The sequence below is a fragment of the Callithrix jacchus genome, chromosome 22 (genome assembly GCF_049354715.1).
Source record: "Callithrix jacchus isolate 240 chromosome 22, calJac240_pri, whole genome shotgun sequence".
NCBI lineage: Eukaryota > Metazoa > Chordata > Mammalia > Primates > Cebidae > Callithrix > Callithrix jacchus.
This window is the reverse complement of record NC_133523.1, coordinates 12,897,482-12,915,328: the sequence shown is the minus strand read 5'-3', so window position 1 is coordinate 12,915,328 and position 17,847 is coordinate 12,897,482. Positions and strand designations below refer to the sequence as shown.

The 17,847-nt window shown below is 52.1% G+C and overlaps 1 protein-coding gene across 1 annotated transcript; it reads left to right on the top strand.

Annotated features, from left to right (window-relative positions):
* The first annotated feature begins 1,694 nt into the window (after positions 1 to 1,694).
* Positions 1,695 to 16,266, top strand: ASF1B (anti-silencing function 1B histone chaperone). Its single transcript, XM_017967754.4, has 4 exons — positions 1,695 to 1,944; positions 9,811 to 9,926; positions 14,040 to 14,216; positions 15,087 to 16,266. Exons 1-4 carry the CDS (start codon positions 1,836 to 1,838, stop codon positions 15,291 to 15,293), a joined length of 609 nt encoding a protein of 202 aa, XP_017823243.3. The 5' UTR covers positions 1,695 to 1,835; the 3' UTR covers positions 15,294 to 16,266.
* The last annotated feature ends 1,581 nt before the right edge of the window (positions 16,267 to 17,847 follow it).

Genomic DNA, 17,847 nt, shown 5'->3' with positions numbered 1-17,847 from the left:
TGAGTCGAGATCGTACCACTGCACTTCAGCCTGGGTAGGTGAGTGAGACTCCGTCTCAAAAAAAAAAAAAAATACAAAAATTGAGCTCGTGGAAGACTCTGAAGTACGTCGAGAATAGTAGGAATGTGTGAATCTACATTTTCAACTGCAAACCTTATGAAACATAAGAAACCAGATCAACGATTTTTTGAAGAAAATGTATTCACATGCCCGATGACAGACGTGCAGCTGAGTGTACAACACAAGGAATCTCAACGTCTTTTCACTGGGTAAAAGAACGCAACACGCTGTGTGTTAGCGGCTCAGAGCTGTGGCTCACGCCTGTAATTCTTGCACTTTTGGGAGCCTGAGGCGGGCGGATCACTTGAGGTCAGGGGTTCGAGACCAGTCCGACCAACATGGAGAAACTCCGTCTCTACGAAAAAACAAAAATTACCCAGGCATGGTGGTGTGCGCCTGTAATCCCAACTACTCCGGGGTGGCTGAGGAAGGAGAGTCTCTTGAACCTGGGAGGTGGAGGTTGCAGTGAGCCAAGATGGAACCACTGCACTCCAGCCTGGGCCACACAGCGAGACTCGGTTTTTTTTTAAGTGGCTTCCAAAAAATGTATAATTAGGTGCGCGGCAGGCATTACTTTTCCACTGGGCAGCGCTGATTTCCCGTGGGACAGTCTCCCAGGCGACGGCCCAGGTGGGATGCGGCGGAGAGAAGTTTCTGGATGTATTATGTGGTCATGAGTCATGCCAGGGAATTTCCACGGCCCGTTCAATGGGAAGGGAGACGCTGCCTCGAAAGCCGAGTAGCAGAGCACCGACTCGAACTGGAACTCCCATTTTCAGTTCCGTCCGCTTGAAACCTCCCAAGAGCCCACCAGGGGGCGAGAAAGGGATTCCAACCCCTCGGGGGCAAGAACGGGATCCAAACTCGGCCAGACTCCCGAGGTCCGAGCGCGGCGCGTGACCGCCACTCCGAACGTTCACAACGTTCACAACGGACACCCGGGCTGCTGCACCTCGAGGTCAGGAGCCAGCCACTCAGAAAAGCTCCAGCAGACGCTCACCTGTTGAACAGACGCTGAGGCCGCAAACGCTCCTCCTCTCTCTTCACACACCCCGGCACCAGGGTAACTCCCACTTCCGCTTCTCTCCAACTAATCCCCAGCTGAGCCTCCTTAGGCTCCCGCTTTCATTACCAATCCAGCCAATCAACTCTCAAAAAACCCTCTTTATCTCCGCCCCACTCCCTCCTGCCAATCACTGGGGGTGCGAGCACCGCCCTTCCCGCCTTCTTTAGCGAGCACCGCGCGCCACCGCTCGGCGGTTGGCGGCGCTGCGCGCTGCGGGATACATATCCCGGAATAGTGGGGCGAGGGGCGGGCCACGCCGGTGCGGGAACCCTCAGGATTGGCCAGCAGGAGGCCGGCGCTCTGACTCTGTCCACTCCTGCCGTTGACCTCCTAGTCGGAGACGCTGGGGATTGGTTCCCAGAGGACACGCTAAGAAGCCTGGAGGTGGTTCCACCCTCCTCACGCTCCGCGGAGAGGGAGCTCCGCTGATTGGTCCAAGGAGTCTGGGCGCGCGCCGACTGGCGCTCCAGGATTGGCTGAGAGGGTGCGCGCGCCGCCAGGGAGCGTTGGCGGTGATTGGCCAGAGGGCGGAGGCCGGCTATTTGAAGGCGGCGCGCGTACGAGATGCGCACTTCAGTCCGCGGAGGGAAGAGTTTGGAGTGGGTTTTGTCAACCCTACCCCGCTGACCTCACCACCGGACCCAGACGCGGCCTCGGCCACAGCCCCTGCCCCTGCCCCTGCTGCAGCGCAGTGAGGCGAGGCGAGGCGATGGCCAAGGTGTCGGTGTTGAACGTGGCGGTACTGGAGAACCCGAGCCCTTTCCACAGCCCCTTCCGGTTCGAGATCAGCTTCGAGTGCAGTGAAGCCCTGGCGGACGGTGAGGCTGGGATTGTGCGGGTTAATCCCCACCCTCGGGCCGACCCCGGCCTCCCCGCGGAAAACTGCTCTCATGGCCAACTTGATCTCCCCCATGAAACTCCTCGTCCTCCCTCTCAGCTAACCCCGATCTCCCCCAGCCCGCCAGTCAACCCGGTGTCCGGGTGGAGACCCCCCCCCCCCCAGTCACCAGCCAACCTGGACCTCCCCGGGACTTCCTTCCCCACTGCCCGCATTGACCTCCCGGGTGGAGGCTTCCCGCTAGCCAACTCGGACATCCCAGTGATCTTCGCCACTGCCCGCCCCAACCTCCCCATAGAGATTAACGCCCCCCACCCAAGCCCCATTTCCAGCGTGGGGAGCCTCATCCATCTTTTTTCTTTGGAGCTCTTCCGAGGTACCCATTTTCATGCAGAGACCTTCTCGGCCTCTATTTCTTAACCCACGGAGATCTTCAGCCACTGTGGCTTCCCTGTGGCAAGACCCCTGTTTCAGCCACCCACCCATTTTTGCCCACTTAGACTCTTTCCTATAGTGAGATACTCCCATCTCCCTTTTTCCCTCTGGAGACCCCACTCTCCAGCCCCTTCCCATTTTTCCCGGGGAAAATCCCAGCCATTTTCTATTTCCCCTATGGAGACCTCTCCCCCAACTCCCTTCTCCCCCCACCGTGAAGACCCTCCCCTCCAGTAACCTTTTTTCCCTATGAAAACCCGTCAATCCCTTGTCAAGACCGCTCTCTTCCCCCATCTTCCCATCTGTCTCCCGGCTCTCCCCTCCCCAACCTGCCGATATTTCAATAACCCTGCCCCCCACCAATTGCTGCTGGTTTTCTACCCCAATGCACATACCCTGGAACCTGATTTCCCTCCTTCGTTGGGGCCCAACCTCCCTATCCCTGAGCTCCCCCGGGGAAGGATGCTACCCTTTGCAGTAACTTGGTCTCCCCAGCTCCCTTTCCCCACCCTCTTCTGTGGGCTTGGACATACACGCTGAGATCCGAGGGGTGGCATAGCCAGGCAGGCATTAGTAGTTCCCCAGGTTTGCCCGCCCATTTCCAGCTGACTGACTGCAGCAATTCTTCGCTTTTTCTTCTTTTTTTGAAAGAGAGTCTTGCTCTGTTGCCCAGGCTGGAGTGCAGTGGCACTTCACTGCAACTTCAGCCTCCTGAGTAGCTGGGATTACAGGCGCCTGCCACTACGCCCGGCTAATTTTAGTATTTTTAGTAGAGGCGGGGTTTCACCACGTTAGCCAGGCTGGTTGCGAACTATGGACTATAAGTGATCCACCCACCTTGTCCTCCCAAAATGCTGGGATTATAGGCACAGGCCACCACAGCTGGCCAATTTTAGTATTTTTAGTAGGGTTTCACCATGTTAGGCAGGCTGGTCTCGAACTCCTAACCTTGTGATCCACCTGCCTCAGGCTCCCAAAGTGCTGGGATTACACGGGCATGAGGCACTGCGCCTAGTTTTCTTCTTGTTTCTTCTTCTTCTTCCTTTCTTCTTTTATATAGCTGGATAATCAGTGCCAAGCTTCCATTGCTTTTGATGGTCTGACCTAGTCTGGGGGTGGGTGGACTGGGCTGAGCTCTGACAGGCTCCAGCTTCAAACAGTCAGCTGGAGCTTAGGGGTCACAGCCTCTTACGCATCTTTTCCAAGGTGCTTCCGCAGATGTACTTATTAATCTGTGTGACTTAAAGGTGCACATGGCTCTCATCTCACAGATGAGAGGACAGGAGGCACAAAGCGCAAAAGACCTTTCACGTCAAGGCTTGTACAATCCAGAATCTAAGGTCACCCAGGGAGCCTTGGCACCACTAAAAGGCGAGTCCTGCTTTCAGGAAGAAGTACTTCATTAGGCCATTTTTCTACTTGGTGGTTAAAAGAGAAAAGGCACAGCCGAGGAGGTGGCCGTGCAGTGGCCTGTGAAGCCGGGGGTGCTAACTAGTGCCTCTTGGGGTCAGGTGGGTGGTTTCCCCTCCAAGCTGGTGGCGTGTATTAGCTCGGGGCTGATACAGTGAGATTCAGATGTGCTCTGGGTAGGCCAGTAGGTCCACCTCTTCCTGAGGAGTCTACTTGTGGCTAACTATAGAATAAGCCAAGTTAAATCCTTTCTGGAACAGGGCAGCATGTAAATAAATAAAGTGTAGAATGTCACTGTGGAATAAGATTTAATTTAAAAGCCAGGAGGAGATGGAAGGAGGTAATAGGCTGAGGGATTCCCAGCTTCCAGGCGGCAGGAGATCGGGTTTCAATCAGCCTGTTTGTGTTCCTTGCATTTACAAATGGTGATGCGGTCATTATCTGATACTTCTACTCCTAGGAAGCTCCTGTCCTGTGACTTTACTAACTTACTTAGAGAATTAGTTGGAAAGGCTAAAGTCAACCTGCTGGTATTTTTTTTTTTTTGAGACAGAGTGTTGCTCTGTTGCCCGGGCTGGTGTGCAGTGGCACGATCTTGGCTCATTGCAACCTCTGCCTCCTGGGTTCAAGCAATTCTGCCTCAGCCTCCTGTGTAGTTGGGACTACAGGCACGCACCTCCATGGCTGGCTAATTTAGTAGAGATGGGATTTCACCACGTTAGTCAGGCTAGTCTCGAACTCCTGAACACAAGACTTGGCCTCCAAAAGTGCTGGGATTACAGGCATGAGCCACCTCACCTGGCCCTGCTGGTCATTTTTTAATAGAAATGGAATGACTTGGCGGGGCACAGTGGCTCACGCCTATAATCCCAGCGCTTTGGGAGGCCGAGGCGGGTGGATCACGAGGTCAAGAGATCAAGACTATCCTGGTCAACAAGGTGAAACCCCTTGTCGATACAAAAATTAGCTGGGCATGGTGGTGCGTGCCTGTAGTCCCAGCTACTCGGGGGGCTGAGGCAGGAGAATTGCTTAAACCCAGAAGGCGGAGGTTGTGGTGAGCCGAGATTGTGCCATTGCACTCCACTCTGGGTAACAACAGCGAAACTCCATCTCAAAAAAAAAAATGAAATGGAATGACTTCTCAGGGGTCACACAGCCAATTTATAGAAGTATTGTCACTGATTTCTGAATCTAAGTTCTTTATCTTCACAATCTTTATCTTTCCAATTCAGGGAAAGAAAGGAAGGATTCCCTATTTCAGAGGTGGAGCATAGATAACGAACGACCATAGAATGTATTGCCAAATGAGGACACTCAAAACTCAGTGAAGGGGTGTGCTATTATTATTATTTATTTTTGAGATGGGGTCTCACTCTAGTGTCACCCAGGCTACAGTGCAGTGGCGCAATCTCAGCTCACTGCACTCTCCACCGCCTGAGTTTAAGCGATTCTCCAGCCTCAGCCTCCCAGGTAGCTGGGACTACCAGTGTGTGCCACCACGCCTGGCTAATTTTTGTATTTTTGGTAGAAACAAGGTTTTACCATGTTGGCCAAGCTAGTCTCAAACTCCTGACTGCAAGTGATCTGCCTGCCTCGGCCTCCTAGTGCTGGGACTACACTTCGAATCCCAAGCGCCTGGCCAGGGAATGCTATGATTAACTGCACCTGGATGATAAAGCTTTTTCTTCAGGATACTCAAGTGAGAAATCCGGGCTTTTCCAGTCCTAGGGCTGTCTGTGACTGCTCTGCCAGCTTGTTTTCTGCCTCTTTCTGGCCTCCTCTCCATGAAATGAGAGAATCTGCCTCAATCTCAGCAGTGTCAACTGAAGATCTGACAAAACCCCTAACCCAGCTATGTGAGGTGGCTCATGCCTGTAATCCTAACCCAGCTATGTGAGGTGGCTCATGCCTGTAATCCTAACCCAGCTATGTGAGGTGGCTCATGCCTGTAATCCTAACCCAGCTATGTGAGGTGGCTCATGCCTATAATCCCAGCAATTTGGGAGGCTAAGGAAGGAGGATTGCTTGAACCTAGGAGTTTTAGGCCAGCCTGGGTAACAGCAAAACCTTGTCTCTACAAAAACATCAGAAAATTAGCCAGGCTTGGTGGCATGTGCCTGTGGTCCCAGCTACTCAGGAGGCTGAAGTGGGAAGATTGCATGAGCCCAGCAGGTGAAGGCTGCAGGGAGCCAAGATTGCACCACTGTACTCCAGCCTGGACAAGAGAGCAAGACCCCATCTCAAAAAAACCACCCTAACCTTTAAGCCCCAGTCAGGTGATCCGTGTTTCTCAAGGGCTGCAAGCCCCCTTTGCACTTATATCTTCAACATCTAGAAATAGATGCTTCCAAGTCCTAGAACCCAGATGTTCTGACCCAGAACTAACGCAGTGGTTATGGTAGCAGGGCTCATCTGTGATTATGAACAAAGGCAAAAAAAATGGGGGAGCAGCAACCTCCACCTGCTGGGTTCAAGCAATTCTCCTGTCCCAGCCTCCCAAGTAGCTGGGACTACAGATGCACGCTAACTTGATTCTAGTTGTGTCACTGCTTGTAACAGAAATAAATCAACAGGCTGGGCACGGTGGTTCAGACAAATCCCAGAATTTTGGGAGGCCAAGGTGGGAGGACTGCTTGAGACCAGGCTGGGCAACGAAGCAAGACCCCATCTCTAAAAAAATAAAAAATTAGTGGGGCAGGCCAGGCGCGGTGGCCCAAGCCTGTAATCCCAGCACTATGGGAGGCCGAGGCGGGTGGATCACGAGGTCAAGACCATCCTGGTCAACATGGTGAAACCCCGTCTCTACTCAAAATACAAAAAATTAGCTGGGCATGGTGGCGCATGCCTGTAATCCCAGCTACTCAGGAGGCTGAGGCAGGAGAATTGTCTGAACCCAGGAGGCGGAGGTTGCAGTGAACTGAGATCGCGCCATTGCACTCCAGCCTGGGTAACGAGCAAAACTCCATCTCAAAAAAAAAAAAAAAAAATTAGCGGGCGCAGTGGCTCACACCTGTAATCCCAACACTTTGGGAGGCTGAGGCGGGCAGATCACGAGGTCAGGGGTTCGTGACCAGCCTGACCAATGTGGTGAAACCCCATCTCTGTTTAAGAATACAAAAATTATACTGATATTCAGAGACCAGATCACTAAAAAAAGAGAAGAGAAAAAAAAATACAAAAATTAGCCAGGTGTGGTGGCACAAACCTATAATCCCAGCTAATTGGGAGGCTGATGCAGGAGAACTGCTTGAACCCGGGAGGTGTAGGTTGCAATGAGCTGAGAGCGTGCCATTGCACTCCAGCCTGGGTGACAGAGCGAGACTCTGTCTCAAAAATAAATAAATAAAGTAAAAATTACCTAGGCCTGTGGCACAAGCCTGTGGTCCCAGCTACTTGGGAGGCTAAGGTGGGAGAATCACTTGAACACAGGAGTTTGTGGCTGTGGTGAGCTATCATTATGCCACAGCACTCCAGCCTGTGTGACAGACCAAGACCCCATCTCTAGGGGAGAAAAAGTTAATTTCCTCCCTGCAAATAATGAGAGGCTAAGGCTGGGAGTGGTGGCTCACACCTGTAATCCCAGCACTTTGAGAGGCCAAGGCAGGTGGATCACAAGGTCAGGAGTTCAAGACCATCCTGGCCAATATGATGAAACCCCTTCTGTACTACAGTTACAATACTTGGGAAGCTGAGGCAGAAGAATTGCTTGAACCCGGGAGGCAGAGGTTGCAGTGAGCCGAGATCACGCCGCAACACTGCAGCCTGGGTGACAGAGCAAGACTCCATCTCAAAATAATAAGAGGCTAGTATGACCAAACCCCAGTGAGTTCAGTGGTTGCCTGTATCCTACAGACCAGCTATAGGGTTCCTGAGTGAAACCACAAAGGGACAGGCAGCCAAAGCATCAGAGAAGGGCTTGGGGCTCTGGTAACAAATCTCTGTAGTCATGAGCCAGCAGCAGTGTACTTCCAAAGTTGGATGCACTTGTGGGACAGGGGACCAAGGAACAGGGCAGCTTCTGAAAGAGTTTGCTTCCTGTGAAAATCACAGCTTGTGAAACTTCCCCCAGCTGCTAGAGCTGAAGGGTTGTGTAATTTCTAAAGAGCCGAAAATAAGCTTCAAGCCTCTTGCCAAGCCTCCTTGTACTAACATGACCTTGCCCCTGATACACTTGGACCTCCTGCAAGAGGCCGTGGTCACTGGGAATTTCCTGTGATTGACGGGCAGGGCCTCTGTAAGCACTCTGCTTTCATCTCCCTGGAGCATTTTCAGGCAATGGGGCTCCCCAGCTGGATGGGGTACAAGAGTTAGGGTTTGAGGCTGGGCGCAGTGGCTCATACCTGTAATCCCAGCACTTTGGGAGGCCAAGGCAGGTGAATCACCTGAGGTCAGGAGTTGAAGACCAGCCTGGCCAACATAGTGAAACTCCATCACTACTAAAAATATAAAAAATTAGCCAACTGTGGTGGCAGATGCCTGTAATTCCAGCTTCTCAGGAGGCTGAGGCAGGAGAATTGCTTGAACCCAGGAGGCAGAGGTTGCAGTGAGCCAAGATCCCACCACTGCACTCTAGCCTGGGCAACAAGAGTGAAGCCTCCATCTCAAAAAAAAGCAGGGGAGGGTTTGGAGTAACACCCCGGATGCTGCATTTACTGACTGAGTCGCCCAAATGTCTCTAAGTAGGCATGACTTGGTGCCAGATCTGGAAGACCAGGGTGGCTAGCTCCCTGAGCAGCCTCACCTTCCCCCTCCTGCCTGCTGGCTTTCCTGCCGGATTGGAATCTGCTGCCCTGCCCCAGTTGTCGAGGGATCCACTCCGTTGAGTGGCACCGGTCCCTGTGTGTGAAAGAAGATGCTGCTTCCTATCCCAGCACCCAGTGGGCAGAGCCCTGAAATGGCCCAACTCCCTGCCATTCCCTTCTTGGCATGGCTGTGTCACGTGGCTCTTAATTCAGCCTCTGCCATACAGTTCATGCTCAGGCCATGAGAGGCCCAGGTTTCCCCAGAGGTACAGTCAAGGTCACTTGTCATAGCTAGGCCTACAAAACAGAATTCCCTAATGGAAGCAGACCTTCGTGCCCATCTCTGTGTTCAGGACTGCAGTGCCTGGCATTAAATGCCTGACATGGAATAAGACTCTGTCTAAAATTACCACAAGGCTGGGTACAGCGGCCCACACCGTAATCCCAACATGGTGAGAGGCTGAGGCAGGAGGATCACTCAAGCCCAGCAGGTTGAGGCTACAGTGAGCCATGATCATGCCACTGAACTCCAGCCTGGGCAACAGAGGGAGACTGTCTCAAAAAATAAATAAATAAAGATAAAATTAACGTAAGACCTGGCCAGCTGCAGTGGCTGACACCTGTAATCCCACCACTTTGGGAGACTGAGGTGGGCAGATCACTTGAAGTCAGGAGTTGGATACCAGTTTGGCTAACATGGCAAAACCCTATCTCTACTAAAAATACAAAAAAAAAGTCTGGATGTGGTGGCTCACACCTGTAATCCCAGCACTTTGGAAGGTAGAGGTGGGTGGATCACCTGAGGTCAGGAGTTCGAAATCAGCCTGACCAACACGGTAAAACGCTGTCTCTACTAAAAGTAAAAAAATTCACCAGGCATGGTAGCAGGCTCCTGTAATTCCAGCTACTCAGGAGGCTGAGACAGGAGAATCACTTGAACCTGGGAGGCAGAGATTGCAGTGAGCCAAGATCATGCCATTGCACTCCAGCCCTGGATGACAAGAGTGAAACTCTGTCTCAAAAAAAAATTAGCCAGGTGTGACAGGGGGCACTGATAATCCCAGCTGCTCCAGAGGCTGAGGCATGAGAATCGCCTGGACCTGAGAGGTGGAGGTTGCAGTGAGCTGAAATCACATCACTGTACTCCGACCTGGGTGACAGAACGAGACTCCATTTCAAAAAAAATTAATACAAGACCCTTTCACTGCCTTACTGCTGTCGAGCTGTTTCAACTCATTAACCATCCTACGTTTTTGCAGACCTGGAGTGGAAGATCATTTATGTTGGCTCAGCTGAGAGTGAGGAGTTTGACCAGATCCTAGACTCAGTGCTGGTGGGCCCTGTGCCAGCAGGGAGACACATGTTCGTCTTTCAGGTAAGAAAGATGAGGCCTTAGGCCTTAGACCTTGACTTCTGGAGATATCCTCTTTTACCTGAAATACCAGAGGGCTAGGAATCAAAAGTTCAAGTTCAGCTGAGTGCAGGGGCTCACGCTAATAGACCTGGCTACTGCAGAGGTCGAGGTGAGAGGACTGCTTGAGCCCAGGGGTCCAAGGCTGCAGTGAACTATAATTGAGCTGCTGTACTCCAGCCAAGGCAACACAGTGAGACCCTGTCTCTAAAAAAAGAACAAAATAAGTATTGAAAAAATAAATAGGTCTGGGCATGGTGGCTCACGCCTGTAATCCCAGCACTTTGGGAGACTGAGGTGGGTGGATCACAAGGTCAGGAGTTCAAGACCAGCCTGACCAATGTGGTAAAACCCATCCCTACTAAAAATACAAAAATTAGCTGGGTGTGGTGGCATTTGCCTGTAATCCCAGCTACTCAGGAGGCTGAGGTGGGAAAATCTCTTGAACCCGGGAGATGAAGTTTGCAGTGAGCCAAGATCATGCCATTGCAACTCCAGCCTGGGGAACAGGGCGAGACTCTGTCTCAAAAAAAAAAATTTTTTTTTTTAAAGAAATAGAGGCTGGGTGCAGTGGCTCACACCTATAATCCCAGCACTTTGGGAGGCGGGGGTGGGAGGATTGCTTAAGGCCAGGAGTTTGAGACCACCCTGGGCAATATAGTGAGAACCCCATCTCTACAAAAAATTTAAAAATCGGCAGAGCACAGTGGTGTGTGCCTGTAGTCTCAGCTACTCAGAAGGCTGACGTAGGAGCATCACTTGAGCCTGGGAGGTAGAAGCTGCAATGAACTAAGACCACAACACGGCACTCCAGCCTGGGCAACAGAGTGAGACGCTGTCTCAATCAATCAATAAAAAAAAATTTTTAAGTTCAGGTTTAAATCCTAGTTCTACTGTCAGGAACTATCTGACCTCTCAGAAGCTGTCAGGCCCTTTCTTCCCCCACCTCTGTGTCAAAGCTGCCACTGATTTACAGTCAATTCTCATTATTCACAAGAGTTATGTTCTATAAAGTTACCATAAACACTGAATTAGTGAATACTGAACCATTGCCCCAGGGGAAATACAGGGGTAGATTCTTGGAAGTCAAGTTTTGTCAGCCAGTCAATACATAAACTTGTATGTGTGTTTCCGTTGAAAAGACACCAGGCTGGGCATGGTGGCTCATGCCTGTAATTCCAGCACTTTTAGAGGCCAAGGTGAGTGGATCACGTGAAGTGAGGAGTTGAAGGCCAGCCTGACCAACATGGTGAAACCCTGTCTCTACTAAAAATACAAAAATTAGCCAGGCAGGGTGGTGCACACCTGTAATCCCAGCTACTCAGGAGGCAAATCCTCCAGATGGGGGAGAATCGCTGGAACCCGGGAGGCAGAGATTGCAGTTAGCCGAGATTGCATCACTACACTCCAGCCTGGGTGACACAGCGAGATTCTGTCTAGAAAAGAAAAAAAAAAGACACGTTAAGTAATATATACTGTGGTTCATTTATGTTCGGTTCACAGCCAACAGCACTCTAACATTCCGGAAGCCTTCTCTTCCCTAAGGCCTTTCTTGCTCCCTGTGCGGTACTTCGGCACTACCACCGGGTGCTGTCATAGACAGCAAACTCACCAACAAAAAGCACAATGGGAAAAAATTAGCACTAAGTAGACTGAAGAAAGGACACTCGTTCACAGTAAGAGCTGAGACTGGAAGGCAGTGTTGCCTTGTTTGAGCTCAGGTGGGAACAGGTGTGGTGGGTAGCTCCAGTTTTTCCCTGCTCTGCGCATGTCTGCAAAGGACCGTGAAAGCACTGCAAGTATTCATCTTGGGGTTACAATGAATTTAGCAAGTAGGCGAATTTGCACATAGGGAACCCATGAATAATGAGGACGAACTGTAACTCCTAAATGGCTCTCATGCAGCACCCTAGGTTGTCAAATGTATATTCTGGCCAGATGTGGTGGCTTCCAGCACTTTGGGAAGCAGAGGAAAAAAATTAGCTAGGTGTGGTGGCACACATCTGTACTCCCAGCTACTTGGGAGGCTGAAGCTGGAGGCTTGCTTGAGCCTGAGAGTTTGAGGCTACAGTGAGCTATGAGTGTCTCTCTGCACTGCATTCTGGGTGACAGAATGAGACCTGTCTCTATAAAAAATTAAAAAATTAGCTGTAGTGATGCAGGTCTGTAGTACCAGCTCCTCGGGAGATTGAAGCAGAAGACTCACTTGAGACCGGCTGAGGGCAGTGGCTTATGCCTGTACTTCCAACACTTTGGGGAGGCTGGGGTGGGCAGATCACTTGGGGTCAAGAGTTCAACACAGGCCTGGCTAACATGGTGAAACCCTGTCTCTACTAAAAAATACAAACATTAGCTGGGTGTGGTGGTACGCATCTGTAATCCCAGCTACTTGGGAGGCTAAGGCACAAGAATCACTTGAATGGGAGGCGGAGGTTGCAGTGGGCTGAGATTTTGCCACTGCACTCCAGCCTGGGCGATGGAGTGAGACCATCTCAGGAAAAAAAAAAAGGCTCACTTGAGCCCAGGAGTTGACAGTAGTGACCTGTGATTGTGCCAATGCACTCCAGTCTGGATGACAGAGTAAGACCCTATCTCTTAAGAAAAAAGAAAGCAGAAATGGAGATTCTGGCCTCTCCACGTGATTCTCTGGGAGCCTCTGCTCTGATTCATTCCCTTACCTCCATCACTGCTGTTACTGCCCTAATACAAGCTACCACATCCTATCTAAGCCCCCCAGCCACTACTATCAAATCCACCGACAGGCCCTATCTACTCAACTATCAGGCAGCCACACAGGACCCCATACTTGGTGCGATTCTCCGCTGTCACCATCTGACACCTAACAGCTTTTCCAGAGCGGCCTGGTGTTTCCATTTTGCACTGGTTTCATTTTGCGCCAATTACGTGGCTGGTCTTGTTTGCAGTAGCACACCCTGAGTCTCCTTTCTGCCTGGTCTAGGCCAAGGCCACTGCCTCTCCGGGATGACTGGCGTAAGCCTTCTGCTTCTGGTACAGCCTCCTCCGCACATTGCCAGAGTCTTCTTTTCAGACCACAAGAATGATGTGGCACTTAACCTCCTGCTAACTCTTATCCTTTCCCAATCCCTTATCTGGCCCCCTGAGTGGCCTGATATCCACCTGCCCCATCTGTTCAGCTTCATGCCACTGTACTCTGGTTTACCACACTCCTCTACATGCCCCTCCCTGCCACGGTCAACATTTTGTAGTCATTTGTGGGGTTGATTCTGTCTTTCCATCAGTTGACAACTCCTGGCGGGGCGCCGTGGCTCACACCTGTAATCCCAGCCCTTTGGGAGGCCAAGGTAAGAGGATCGCTTGAGCCCAGGAGTTCGAGACCAGCCTGGGCAACATGGAGAAACCCCGTCTCTACAAAAAATAATTGGCTAGGCATGTTGGTAAACACCTTGGTCCCAGCTGCTTGGGAGGCTGAAGCAGGAGGATTGCTTGAGCCCAGGAGTTCAAGGATACAGTGAGTCATGATGGCGCCACTGCACTCCAGCCTGGGTGACAGAGGAAGACCCTATGTCAAAAAAAAAAAGGCCAGGCAAGATGGCTCACATCTGTAATCCCAACACTTTGGGAGGCCGAGGTGGGTGGATCACCTGAAGTCAGGAATTTAAGACCAGCCTGGCCAACACATTGACTTCCATCTCTACTAAAAATACAAAAAAAAAAAAAAAAAAGAGGCTGGGCTGGTGGTGCATGCCTGTAATCCCAGCTACTCGGGAGGCTGAGGCAGGAAGACTGCTTGAACCCAGAGGCGGAGTTTGCAGTGAGCCGGGATTGCACTACTGCAGTCCAGCCTGGGTGACAGAGCAAAACTCCGTCTCAAAAAAAAACAAAACAAAAAATTAGCCACAGGTATGCCCCTGTAGTCCCAGCTGCCTGTGAGGCTGAGGCAGAATTGCTTGAACCTGAGAGGCAGAGGCAGAAAAAAAGCTGAGGGCAGAGAGCGTACTTTTTGCTCAGTAAATACATGTTGCTTGGGGATCTTTGTGCTAATGATGGTGAGACATGGCTGTGGCCCTGCTAAGGCTTAGAATGTGTCTCCCCTAGGCCGACGCCCCCAACCCATCCCTCATCCCAGAGACTGATGCCGTGGGTGTGACCGTGGTCCTCATCACCTGCACCTACCACGGACAGGAGTTCATCCGAGTGGGGTACTATGTCAACAATGAGTACCTCAACCCCGAGCTGCGTGAGAACCCGCCCATGAAGCCAGATTTCTCTCAGGTGGGGTCTCTTTCCACTTCCTGTTTCCCATGGGGCAGTTCTTTATACTTGGGAGGAGTTCAGCCATGCAAATTGGGAGTCAAGGTCTCTTCATAAGGTTTTCAAGTAATGTTCAGTTCTTACAGTACTTAAAGCAGGAGAAAGAGCTCTTTGTTTCTCAAAGGCATGTCTTAGAGAATTAAGATTAGATAGGCAAGCCCAGGCAACATTGCGAGACCCTGTCTCTACCCAGCAAAAAAATGAGCCAGACGTGGGTAGCGTGCTCTACTCTGGAGGCTGAGGTGGGAGGATCACTTGAGCCCAGGAGTTTGAGGCTGCAGTGAGCTCAGATCGTGCCAACACATTCCAACCTGGCCAACAGTGGGACTGTCCCTTTAAAAAAAAAAAAAAAAAAAAAGATAGGTCCTGGGCCAGGCACAGTGGCTCACACCTATAATCTCAGCACTTTGGGAGGCCAAGGCAGGTGGATCACCTGAGGTCGGGAGTTTGAGATCAGCCTGGCCAACATGGTGAAACCTCATCTCTACTAAAAATACAAAAATGAGCTGGGTGTGGCACCATGTACCTGTAGTCCCAGCTACACAGGAGGTTGAGGCAGGAGAATCGCTTGAATCCAGAGGCAGAGGTTGCAGTGAGCCGAGATTGCACCGTTGCACTCCAGCCTGGGCAACAAAAGCAAAACTCTGTCTCAAAAAAAAAAGAAAGAAAGAAAGAAAAGAAAAGATAGGTCCTGGCCCTAAATCATGGTACACATGTGTTTTCTGGAGTTCCACATGTCGGTCTGCTCTTGCTGGGCTTGAGATGAGTGATTGGGGGTGTCCTGGCTCAATGGGAGGCCAACAAGGACTGACATTCCTCTTCCTGCCCCAGCTCCAACGGAACATCTTGGCCTCGAACCCCCGGGTGACCCGCTTCCACATCAACTGGGACAACAACACGGACAGGCTGGAGGCCATAGAGAACCAGGACCCCTCCCTGGGCTGCGGTCTCCCACTCAGCTGCACTCCTATCAAGGGCCTAGGCCTCCCTGGCTGCATCCCTGGCCTCCTCCCTGAGAACTCCATGGACTTCATCTAACTGCAGGAACTTAAGAGTGTCCCACCACACTGGTAGGGGCCACCCAGACCTCCCAGCGAGTCCTGCAGGGCCCATCTAGAGGATTTTGGGGGCCATCAGCTGCATCCAGGCCTGTCAAACTCAGTCCCTAGGAAAGAACAGGCCTCAGGTCTTCCCCAGTCCTGGCTGAGAAGGAGGATCTCACTTCTCCTGTACAGGCTTGTAAGAAACAGGTACTTCAGTTCTTAATTCTTTCTGACTTGTGTTCTTTTCGTCTTCTGCACACATCATCAATTCTACCTGAGGCCACTGTGCCACTGTGCACCCTTGAGTGCCACAGACCCAGAGCTTTCCCACAGACTTCCCTGGCCTGAGTAGGGACTTACCTACTTGGTCAGTGCCTGCCAAGTTTCTGGTCCTGCTGAGCCAAAGGCTCTGTCATTCCTTTCTCTTCCCACACATCTGAGCGGATCCACTCTAGCCTTTAGTGTCACAGGCAAGAAATCTTGGTCAGTAGGTAGACTCGGATCCCATTTCCATCCTGCTCCCAGGAAGATTCTTGGGTCTTCTTCAATCCAGCAGCCCCTGGAAAACTCTATTCCCAGAGGTATGATCAGCAGGATGCTGAGGAACCATGTTGCCTTTCCTGTCAATCACAGCCGCTTTCCTGTTATCTCCTAAAGGAATCTGGCTTTCCCTGGAGGCTGCCATGGTTGGAAGATGGTATCAGAGGGCCCTGGCTGTGCGGCCTGTCTCCGGGTCAGCCCTCTGCCTCTGGCTGCCTTAATTGCCCTCTGCTAAGACTAGGGTGACTTCTGGGAAATCAGGGTCCCAGGGAAACAACTGGGACCCTGAAAACCATCCCTCCCCAGCCCGTTCCCCTTCTCTGTGCCCTGGTCCCCTCTCTGCCATGTGGATGCTGTTGAGATTGCTGTTTGTATATTATTAAAATGTTTTTATATTAAAAAATATTTGGTCGGTCTGAAAATTTAAAGCACTTCGTTTAGAATGTTTGTGCTTTTGTCTCGGGTGGGCTGAGGCAACTAACTGTCCACTCTCCCCCAGAGGTGGCCTCTTGCGTGTTTAGTGGGTGGGCTGTCCCATATCTTCCCAGCTTCCCATTCCAGTCTTAATTGGTTCTACAGTTGTATTCCAGACAGGTTCCATTCCAGGAAAGGTTTTTCTTTGTCAAAACTTAAGCAAACCAGCTGTCCTGCATATAGATTATAATCAGTGATTTTTCAGACTTTGCCCTTGACCCACAGGAAGAAATAAACACCGTGATCCTAACACGCAAACAACACCGCTTTTGTTAAATTTTACTAAACCTTACCATGTAACCATCCAGAGGCGGAGTGGTCAGCCATTTCCCGGGAATCCATAGAAAGGCCCTGACCCTCCCCGGAACTGTGGTTGGCCTGGGACTGCGGGTGTGGGCTGTTCAAGTCTAACCAGCAGATGGGCTTGTAGTTCTGAGCCCAGCTAGCCCTCCCGAGTCCAGGTGACCTGCCTTCTCCCGTCCCCTGGCAGTGCCCCGGTCCCCTCGCTGCCATGTGGATGCTGTTGTGATTGCTGTTTGTATGTTAAAATGTTTTTATATTAAAAAATAATGTAAAAAGCACTCCTCATCAGTGCTTCTCAATCAGGAGCAGTTCTGCCCCGCAAGAGCACATTCACCAACGTCGGGAGACGGTGGTTGCCACGGCCAGCAGGAATAGGAGGGGCTACTAGCACCCAGTGGGTAGAGGCGGGGATGTTGTTTAACACCTAGTGGTGCACAAGACACCCCCCAGCAGAGAATGATCCAGCCCCACCTCCGCTGTCAGTAGTGTCGCAGTTGGGAAACCCAGACTGTCCTTGGCTAGGTGCGTACTGAAAGAGAATCCCGAAGGAAGGGGCAGGTTCCCTTTGCATTGCCCAGACAGGAAACAGACAGGGAATGTGAGTAGGGAATCTGCCTGGCTGTACCCCAGATTCTTCATCTGTGCAATGGGAGTGATGATGGTAGCACCTACGCGATGGGAGTATGGTGCGAAGGAGCGTTAAGTAGGTGCCAGCTCTTACTACTGGCAGGAGCCCAGGACTGGGGCCCAGCAAAGGGGTGGACACGGAGCGCCCCCTCTCAGCCACCCCTTGCGCCGGGGCCGGCATCCTCCTGCCTGCGGCTGGGAAAACCCAGGAGCCTCCGCGGCCTGGCCCCCAAGCAGGCCTGGCCACCACGACTGCCCAGCGCCAGGCCTTATGAATGACGCCGGCGGCGACCGGGCAACCTCTGACCCGCGCGCCGGCCGCTCTCCTCCCCCACTGGCAGGTGGACAGCGGCTGCGCCGGGCAGGCCGCGGCGCCAACCCCAGCTGGCCGACAGCCGCTGCCGCACTGGGCGGGGGCGGGGGACTGCGGCGTGCGCGGGGCCGGCCGGGAGCCCGCCGGAGCCGCCTCCTGAGCCTCCGAGTGCTGCGCGGCCGCCCGCCAGCCTCCGCCGCTCCGCCCAGCCGGCCGGGGCCCGCAGACTGCGCCTCCGCCCCGCCCTCTCACCCCCGGATTGACACTGAGCGTTCTACTGGGGGTTTGCGGG